At 42.1% G+C, this 10,105-nt stretch overlaps 1 protein-coding gene across 1 annotated transcript; it reads right to left on the bottom strand.

Moving 5' to 3' along the window:
- Positions 1-431: 431 nt before the first annotated feature.
- On the bottom strand, positions 432-3,467 carry LOC108994918 (pyruvate decarboxylase 1). Its single transcript, XM_018970341.2, has 6 exons — positions 2,687-3,467; positions 2,369-2,532; positions 1,600-2,250; positions 1,391-1,508; positions 928-1,116; positions 432-824 (listed from the first exon to the last, which is right to left on the bottom strand). Exons 1-6 carry the CDS (start codon positions 3,212-3,214, stop codon positions 654-656), a joined length of 1,821 nt encoding a protein of 606 aa, XP_018825886.1. The 5' UTR covers positions 3,215-3,467; the 3' UTR covers positions 432-653.
- Positions 3,468-10,105: the final 6,638 nt, after the last annotated feature.

The following is a 10,105-nucleotide window of genomic DNA, read 5'->3' as shown; positions in this document are numbered from 1 at the left end:
TAATTTCAGAAATTACAAAATTGCCACTAAGCGGCCGCTTAAATGGGATTCATGGAGGAACCCACCCAACACAAAGGTCTCATATCCACTTTTACTTTCATCGTGAGCCACTTTATATCCAGCATCCTCAAAAGGATATAAACCCAAAAACAAAAATCTGCTCAACAGGGAAGGAGAGTCACAATTTTTACGTTTGCTGTGAAGGTTTCTTTCCAAGTCGAAATCATGAAGACCCCACCTAGTTGCATTATTGAATTTGGACAATAAAGCTTGGAAAATAACAAAAGATATTTTTTAGCTGACCCTGTGGCGGGTCCTCACTCCCACGTGATCAGCATTTCAAAACGTAAGACCAAAACAACATCGTGCAAAACGTTCATTAACTCCCCCTCTATCTTACCGGTCTAAGTTTCTAACCCACAAAGAGAATCTCATCCACAAAATGGAATAGAATCATAAAGTAAACAGATTTTTTTCTTACAAAATCAAATTCAGGATGGATATAATATAGAAAACATCGAAATCTCAAGTTTAACAGGCAGACCGTTCGGGAAACAAACCTTATACTTCCTATCTAATGTGGTAGCAAAAAAAAAAAAAAAAGGCTCATTCTGTTTTAATCGATCATAGTATTTCGTAAATGCGAGTAGAGTTTACTGAGGGTTGGGCGGACGGCTATTGGCGGCAGAGACCCTCGAACCCCATTCAAGCAGCTCTTTGCTGGTATCATCCTTGTGAGCAATCACTTCAAGGAAGCACAAGCAGTCCTTCTTGGCCCCCGTTGCCGTCTCGATTGCTTCAATCAGTTCCTCCTCACAATGGATCTAAAAGGAACAGACGTGTAGAAACATCAGTGTTTACTGTTTCCCCTCTTTTTAGCATTGAAGCATTTGTACATATGTAAAAAAAAAAAAAAACTCAACTCACCTTGGCTGTCCAGCACTTGCCTTCGCCATTGTGTATTGCATTAATCAACCCTGTGTAGTTCCAGTTCTTAATGACGTTGTAAGGACCATCATGGATTTCAACTTCTATGGTGTATCCACCATTATTTATCAGGAAGATGATGGTCCTCTGCCCACATCGAATCATTGTTGACACATCTTGTGCAGTGACCTGTGAAGCAGTCACAACATGTCATATACAAACACATCAAGATTCCAGAAATCAAGTTCGAGCCAAAGAAAATCAATGTCAATGTTAATTCTAAATGGTGATTTGTAGAATGACACGTCAAAATTAGGCCAAAAAATAAAAAATATATATATATATATATAAAAAATACAAAATACAAAAAAAACAGAAACTAGAAACTTTGCATGTGGTGTTCCACATACTAGTTACCAGAGGGTTCTTGCCTACATCAGAAAATTGCCCAAACAAGACATACCTGAAAGCTTCCATCACCAATGCAAGCAATCACTCGCTTCTCTGGCACAGCCTGTGCATACCCAAGAGTTGCACCAACTGACCAACCGATTGATCCATATTGCATTTGGAACTCATACCTGCAAGCAAGCCAGTTTTCAAAATTTTTAGCAACTCCAAGTTTCCAACCCGGAAACAAACATAAAACGAGATATGGTCTCTAACACTTACCCGCAACCTCGTGGCAACTTCAGTTTCTGACAGTTAAACCATGAGTCTCCGGTCTCAGCAATCACAGCAGTCTCACTAGATAACATCTTTTGTATATGCTGGAACAAAACATTAACCCTCAAAGGTTCTCTCGGTACAGCCTTCAGAGGATGCCCCTCGGGGACATAGATCCTATGATAATTGTCATAAGAAGTAGAGTTTCGCTTGAGCCGCTTAGCGAGTGCTCCGAGGAAGTCCTTCATTAAAACACACCCAAATGAAGGCCCATTCCCAACCACTACCCGCTCCGGCTGCACGATGATTGCCTTCTCCTTCTTCAGAAGGAGAGAATACCCAACGGAGCTATAGTCGTTGAAAATAGGTCCAGCAAATAAGTAAGCATCCGCGGACTCCACAATCTCCGCGCAGAAAGCAGTGCTCACAGCACCCCAGTAAGTCCCAATGAAATGGGGGTGGTCCTCCGGCACAAGCCCTTTCGCTGATGGCATCACCGCAAAGGAATAACCGCAAGCATCGGCGAGCTCAACAAAGGCATCGCATGCCTTTGCAACTCGCAGTTTAGGACCGCCCAGCAAAACAGGTTTCACGGCCTTATTCAAGAACTCCGCGGCTGCCTCCACTGCAGCCTCCAAACCCATCTTATTACTCCATCTGTATCACAAAATATAACATGAAAAACAGAGCATCAATAAATCTCATAGTGAAAGGTCAATTCTGACATGTAATTTAAATACTTGGTTTAGAAATCAACGGAAAGCCCAAAACTTACTTGGGAGAAAGTGAAAATGGAACAGGTTCACGGCTGAAAGTTGGATGAGGAATCCCAGCCAAGTTGCAGCCAATGCTAATGTAAACAGGCTTGCTTTCTTTTAAAGAAGTTGAAATGGCTGTATCGATCAGCTCATGAGCATCTTCCAAATTGTTCACCACAGCCTAAGGCAAATATGGTACACCCAGCAGAAAAACACTTCAGTCAATTCATCGAAACAAAATTTTTAACAAAAAATCAAAACTTTAACCAAATTAGTTGATCAAATTTTTTATTTTTTAAATACCACTACACATAATTAAATGAAAAGCCAATTACCTGATAGCAAGTGACAGTTTGAAAGCATCTGAGCTCTTGGCTAAAGTCAGGCAAGCCAATAGTGTGGTGAAGAATCCGGTTTGTCCCGTAGTCATTGGAGTTGGGGCCACCTACTATGCAAATGACTGGTAAGTTCTCACTGTACGCGCCGGCAATCGCATTGAGGACGCTGAGCCCACCGACAGTGAAGGTGACGACGCAGGCGCCGACGCCACGCGAGCGGGCGTATCCGTCAGCGGCGTATCCAGCGTTGAGCTCGTTGCAGCAGCCGATATTGGTGAGACCAGGCTCGGCAATGAGGTGATCAAGGAGCGTCAGGTTAAAGTCACCAGGGACGGTGAACACGTCAGTCACGCCGATTTGGACGAGCCGGCGGGCGATGTGGCCGCCCAGAGTGGCCTCGGATGAGTTGACGAAGGTGGAGGGGATGGAGTCATGGATGGTCGATACGGCAACGTTCGACGGTAGGCTGCCCACGTCGCTGCACGCTGGCTTACACGCGTCAACCGCTCCAATCTTGGTGTCCATTGAAGATGCGATCACTCTGTTAAGCGAACGGAATCACGGATTCTTTGTAGCTCTCTGAGACACTTCCACAAAAAGATCGCGTGAGAGAGTAACGGTTTTTTGTTTCTCTGTTGGAGGAATGGTGGATGGGAAGAGTGCTAAAGGAAATTTATAAGGGCGGATGTGGCGGATACTAGGGGCGGTTTAGGGGGTAGCAGCCATCTTGTTTTGAAGAAAAGTGGACAGAACAGCCATGGTGGATCTTATTACTCCACAAAAGTTCTATTTACCCACTAGGCATATTATTATAAAGTTTTTTTTTTTTTTTTTTATAACATATTATTATAAGTTATTAAATAAATATCATTAGGTTTTTATATAATTATAATAGATCTTACGTACTATTCCAAAAGTTTTACCTTTACACACCTTTTTCTAAAGTGTGCAAAACATGGGCGAGTGACGACCCGTCTTGCTGACAAAAACCGTGAGCGAGGTTTTTGGAACTACCGAATTCACTGAAGCCAGTGAGAGAGAGAGAGCGCGCTGAGAAGAGTCCCCTGGTTGTAGAAAACCACAAGAGTCGCTGGAATTTGGAAATAGGGAATATAATTTTTGCTTTTTTTTTTTTAAATTATTATTTAAAGTCAAGTCAAGGCTTTTATGAGTGAGTTTTATGTTAAACAATGTATTTTTTCTTTTTAAATAAATATCTTAACGATATTAAGGCTGTATTTAATTGTAAGATTCAGTTGAATTTAATTTAATTTTAAATTAAATTTAATATTTAAATATTTAACTCTTAAATTATTAAACTCATCTCAATACGTGAGATTCGTAATTTTTTTCAACTTAACATATTTTTATATGTGAGATTCATAATTTTTTTTAACTTCTCGTAAAAATATTAAATTTATCTTAACATCTAAACACACTTTAAACTTAATTTAAATAAATTATATATAATTTTTTTCACTATTTAACTTATTATTATTTATAAAAAATTGAGTTTAACTGAATTCAATTTAACGTTTCACTGCAGGCTAAGCGACAAAGGAGAAGGGTAAGAATTTTTACACTACAACAAACCCCTTTTATTATATAATTATTCACGAGTTTAAATATTCAACATGTTAAAAATCACGTAAAAAATAAAGATGAAATAAAAAAAACAAACGACTTGAGGGATCAATTTGCCTTTTCTAGTTAAGGTTTTGGTTTTCCGTGATTGGGGAGATTTTGATGTAAAATGGTTCTCCTACAATTCTCAAGAAATCTGACTCAAGAAATCCCCAGCCATCCAGCTTGGGCAAATGGGATGAGAGTGATTAGACACGAAATTTTTATTTAATCTCGTTTTATTATTATAAGTTTTTTAAATTTTTAAATAAAATATAATAAAAAATAAAAAAAAATTTAAATTTTTTTATTTTTAAAATATTATTATTAATAAAAAATAATGTTTTAAACTTTTATTTAAAATAAAAAAAATCATCTTATTATTCAAAATATTAAAAAAACAATATTTTCAAATATAATAACGTGTCCATCTGACTCAAGAAATCTGGCGTCAATCATGACAGAAAAAGGAACGAAGTTTACTCGACATACATGCCCAAATTCTCCTCCTGACAACTGGATCCCCTCCCAAAAGAAAACAAAAATGGCTACTTTTTGAGCTAATCAATGTAAACATCTTCACCCGCAAATTTAGGTGGATCCGAGGTGGTTACCTCGTATATGCCTTGCTTTTATTTAAGAGTAGAGTTCTGATACGAAGTCCGAATTGACTCAAAAATTATCTTGAAAAGAATAATTTTTTTTTATATATTTTTTTAATCATCATAAAAATTTTTAAAAAAATTAAAAAATTTACAACATTATTAAAAAAATATTTTTTTAATCATTCTGTACAAAAAAAAAATCTCATTCGAGACATTTTTTAGATCCCAATTCAGGATCCGAAGCATTTCTCTTAAGAATAATAATATACATATAATATATTTTTATAATATATTTCATAATAATATCATAAGATGAAGGTATTTTTATAATATAATATTATTTTTATAAGATATTTTATAAAAATACTCCTAATTTAACATTGTACAAAGGATTTCCTCCCTACCCGAAACCCAGAGGCCCAGTCAAGTCGGCCCAAGACAAAAGGGTAAAGACCCGACTTGCTAAGAAGAACTCCATGTACATGACCTGGGGAAGGGGGCGGTGCAATAAGAGATGGGACTCATCGAGACTCGATGCTCTGAGATCCCTCAGATAATATCCAGACATCAAGTGTCCACCCACTTAAAAGCACAACATGCAGAGGATCGTCGATCTACTGACAAAAAAAGCATGGATGGACAAGGGAAGAGCAAACCGAGAGAAGAAGGTTGGAGAATCATACCGCATTTAATGGCCTTGTTGCCAGGGCGACAAACCACATTAATGGAATCGTCGCAGGACCACGCCACATTTAAAGGATCTAACAGAATGAACAGTATGAGGACTCCAGATTCTATGGCGACAAACCTAATTTGCTCACCGAATTTCTAGTATAAATAGTCGATCTCAGATACGAGGATTATCTCTAGTTCTTAAGTTTCCTTACTTATTTACTACACTCAAAAAATATTTATTGACTTTGGCATTAGAGGCTCCCCGGCCCCTAGGCCGCCCTCTCAAGCCGCATTCACCTTTCTCTTTGAAGGCCCTGTTGTGAAAACCTGTGTTGTTCGGACCTAGTCTAAGGGTGTGCGAAACACAACATCAACATTGGCGCCATTTGTGGGATCGTGATAGATTTTGCATGTCCTTCTCATGCCTACGATAACCCATTCTGAACAACTCAGAAGAAACGTAGGAGATGTCATGGAAGCAAGGCTGAAAGCCATGGAGGAATGGGTGACAAACTGAATGGCGAGGTGGAAACACTCCGCAAGGAGAACACGGAATTGAGGAATCCTCAAAATGACCAGGAAGGCGAGGTGAACAATGACACTGAGCAAGTGGGGTCCCGAAATACGCGAGCAAGACCCAAGAAAGAAGAAGAGCAAAAACACATGCAGGACGAGCTCTGTAGCCTCAAAAGGAAATACGAGAAGATAACGCGGAAAGTGGGTACGTCGTTAACGGTAGACCAGGTGCTCACAAGCACAAGTCTACCCTACACTGAAGAAGTGATGGCATTCCCTTTGCCACCAAAGTTCAGAATCCCCGTCATGGAGATGTATGAAGGGAACAAGGACCCTCTCAAGCACCTAGAAACCTTCAGGGCTCACATGAGGCTGCATGGCTTCCCAGGGGAAATCGCTTGCAGAGCATTCCCGCTAACCCTGAAGGGGCCTGCACATGCATGGTTCGGGTCACTGGCACCCAAGTCGGTGGACAACTTTAGCCAGCTAGCCAGACTGTTCCTAACCCAATTCATGTCCAGTCAAAGGAAACGACATCAGGCCAAATACCTCCTTACTATCAAGTAGACGGAGGATGAGAGCTTGAAATCCTACCTGTCTAGGTTCAACAAGGAGCGGATGACTGCCGACGACCAAAATGAGAAGATCACCCTAGAGGCACTCCTAGAAGGTGTCTGGCCCAATGTTTTGAATACCGTACCGGATGCTGTACCGGTCAAGGTACTGAAACGAAATATTTCGGTATCGGTACCGTTTCGGGATAGCGTTCCGGGATAACATTTCGGAATAGTCGATATATAAATAAATTATATTTCAAAATAATAGTCTATATATAAATAAATTATATATAAATACATATATATATAAATTATAAATAGACTAGTCTGAATTGAGGGTTAAAAAATAAACTTGTAGTTTGAAAAAAAAAAAAGGTCGAAATATCGGCCGATATTTTGGCCGGTACGAAATGAATATAGTCCCTGTACCGGCCGAACGGCCGGTAAGAAAATTTTCGACCGTACCAGCCGGTACGGAACAAAATTCAAAACCTTAGTCTGGCCGCGTTCCTAGTTTATGGTGGAACTAGCCAGACGGACCCTCGCCACACTGCGGGAGTTCATGCACAGGCCAATAGCTTCATTAACGTAGAGGACACCCTCCGAACGTTGACCGAGCCGCGAAAGAAGGAGATAAAGCGCGCAGAAAGGAAAGGAAAGGAAAAGCATCAGCGGCCCAGGCCAAACCCCATGAAAAAAGGAGAAATGAACTCCCGGGAGAAGCAGCAAAAGGAAGAGCTAATGAAAGGACCTGGGCTACGATACAACCGGCCCACGTTCGTCATTCATGGGGAGGATGAACGGGGAGTCGTACGCCGATACTGCACATACCATTGGTCTACCTCACACAACACTGAGGATTGCCGCTCCCCAGGAGCAATGAAAGAATATTGGAGCGACAAAGTCGCCACCACTCCCCAGTTAGGAGGTGAGAGCCGAGAAGGAGATCGAGGGAAAGGAGCTGGGATTGGGATGACCGACACCGACAAGAGAACAACCCTTAAAGGCTGGCGATAGGGGGAACACAGCCAGATCCCCCCTATCACCACCAAGATAGAAGCCCCCTCTAGGAAAAATTTGAACAATAACAGGAGGGTTTGCGAACGGGAGCGTTACCTCATTGGGACTGAAAGCGCATGCCAGATGGGCTCGATACCATGAGATGTTCTCTGCCGAGTGTCACCCTGCCAAGCACAGAAGAGGTAGTCCCACCCCTATAATCTCATTCACAGAGGTCTATGAGGAATGAGTCATGTACCAGCACGACAACACCCTGGTGGTCACCACTCTTATCGCCAACTTCACCACCCATAGGTGATACCCCATATGATATGGATAAGGGTAGGTGGTGTATGAGATCCCACATTGCTTGGGAAGGAGAAGTTCTTGCTCTTTATAAGGTTCCAATGGGGCTCCAATTGTATCATTGACTAGTCCTTTTGGAGCATAGGCCATGTGGTTTGGGCCTTCCATCGGGGTGTTACAAATGGTATCAGAGCCTATCCCAACCAGAAATGTTGGACTTGAGCCATGCCACCTACAATGGACAGGCCCAACGAGGACGTCGGGAATTTAAGGGGGTAGATTGTGATACCCCATATGATATGGATAAGGGTAGGTGGTGTATGGGATCCCACATTGCTTGGGAAGGAAAAGTTCTTGCTCTTTATAAGGTTTCAATGGCTCTGATACCATTTGTAACGCCTCGATGGAAGGCCCAAACCACATGGCCTATACTCCAAAAAGACTAGTCAATGATACAATTGGAGCCCCATTGAGACCTTATAAAGAGCAAGAACTTCTCCTTCCCAAGCAATGTGGGATCCCATACACCACCTACCCTTATCCATATCATATGGGGTATCACAATCTACCCCCTTAAATTCCCGACGTCTTCGTCGGGCCTGTCAATTGTAGGTGGCACGACTCAAGTCCAACATTTCTGGTTGGGTTAGGCTCTGATACCATTTGTAACCCCTCAATGGAAGGCCCAAACCACATGGCCTATGCTCCAAAAGGACTAATTAATGATACAATTGGAGCCTCATTGGAACCTTATAAAGAGCAAGAACTTCTCCTTCCCAAGCAATGTGGGATCCCATATACCACCTACCCTTATCCATATCATATGGGGTATCACAATAATGGTATCAGAGCCTATCCCAACCAGAAATGTGGGACTTGAGCCGTGCCACCTATAATGGACAGGCCCGATGAGGACGTCGGGAATTTAAGGGGGGTAGATTATGATACCCCATATGATATGGATAAGGGTAGGTGGTGTATGGGATCCCACATTGCTTGGGAAGGAGAAGTTCTTGCTCTTTATAAGGTTCCAATTGGGCTCCAATTGTATCATTGACTAGTCCTTTTGGAGCATAGGCCGTGTGGTTTGGGCCTTCCATTGGAGCGTTACACAGGATCCTCGTCGACAACGGAAGCTCCGTGGACATACTGTTCTGGGAAGCTTTCGTCAAGATGGGGATTGAAAATTCATGGCTGGTGGCTGCCCTCGTACCCTTGAAAAGCTTCTTTGTGAGCATCGTCCGGCCAGTGGGAACCATTGCCTTGTCTGTCCTGGTGGGAAGTGCTCCATGCACGGCTTCCATCATGGTTGACTTCCAGGTGGTGAAAACTCGATCGGCCTATAACGCCATCATAGAAAGACCCACCCTCAACTGCTTAAAGGCCATCACATTGACTTACTACCTCAAAATGAAATTCCCGACTCCCTAGAGGGTGGGAGAGGTTCGAGGGGAACAAGTGTCAGCAAGAGAGTGCTACGTGCAAGAGTTGAAGTAAAAAGATGAAGAGCTCACCCAGAACTGCACCAAGGGGACGAAATAGGCAGGACGCCGCTGGAAAAACAACGATAGGCTCCTATCCATGATCTGCCTGTCCTAGTTTCTGAGGGAGAATGAATAGGGAGAGGCTTAGTGAACGACTACTTCCCCGGAGCAAGAGCCCAGGCCCTCTATATTTTGTAATTCTGCACTAAACTTGTGTATTTCTCTTCACTTAATAATAAAACTTTTCAGGGCAATCCAGAATATCAGGTATATGATATTGTCTTACAAGTACGTCACCAACAAATAGAAACAAAATGCAGCTAATGAGACAAAGCGGCAAAGTCATCAACAACTTATCTCACCGCGGGACACCATCGGGAAAGGTAGGCCTGAATCTTGGCTTGTCCCTCCCCCGCAAGGGACAACAGGTTAGCCAATGGCAACCCGAAAACAAAACTTACCTTCTTTCCGAACTTCAACAAGCTGGAGCGGGTTCAGTAACAAACTACCTGAAAACTTACCTCCCCGCGAAACACTATAGGGAAAGGTCAACCCAAGGGTGGTCTTATCGCTCTCACGGAGGAGAGCAAGACCGGCATATAGCCCTCTCGAATACATTACCCCAACCTCTATTGCAAAGAAGTGTGGGAT

Source organism: Juglans regia, chromosome 3, assembly GCF_001411555.2.
Source record: "Juglans regia cultivar Chandler chromosome 3, Walnut 2.0, whole genome shotgun sequence".
Classification (NCBI taxonomy): domain Eukaryota; kingdom Viridiplantae; phylum Streptophyta; class Magnoliopsida; order Fagales; family Juglandaceae; genus Juglans; species Juglans regia.
The sequence above is the reverse complement of the archived record's forward strand: the minus strand, read 5'-3'. Positions and strand labels throughout refer to the sequence as shown.

Excerpts from the sequence above, each read along its gene's own strand:
- LOC108994918 (XM_018970341.2), bottom strand. The coding sequence starts at position 3,214 with ATGGACACCAAGATTGGAGCGGTTGACGCGTGTAAGCCAGCGTGCAGC. Across the intron at positions 2,533-2,686 it reads AAACTGTCACTTGCTATCAG|GCTGTGGTGAACAATTTGGA; the intron begins GTAATTGGCTTT and ends TATTTGCCTTAG. Across the intron at positions 825-927 it reads GCAAGTGCTGGACAGCCAAG|ATCCATTGTGAGGAGGAACT; the intron begins GTGAGTTGAGTT and ends TGTTCCTTTTAG.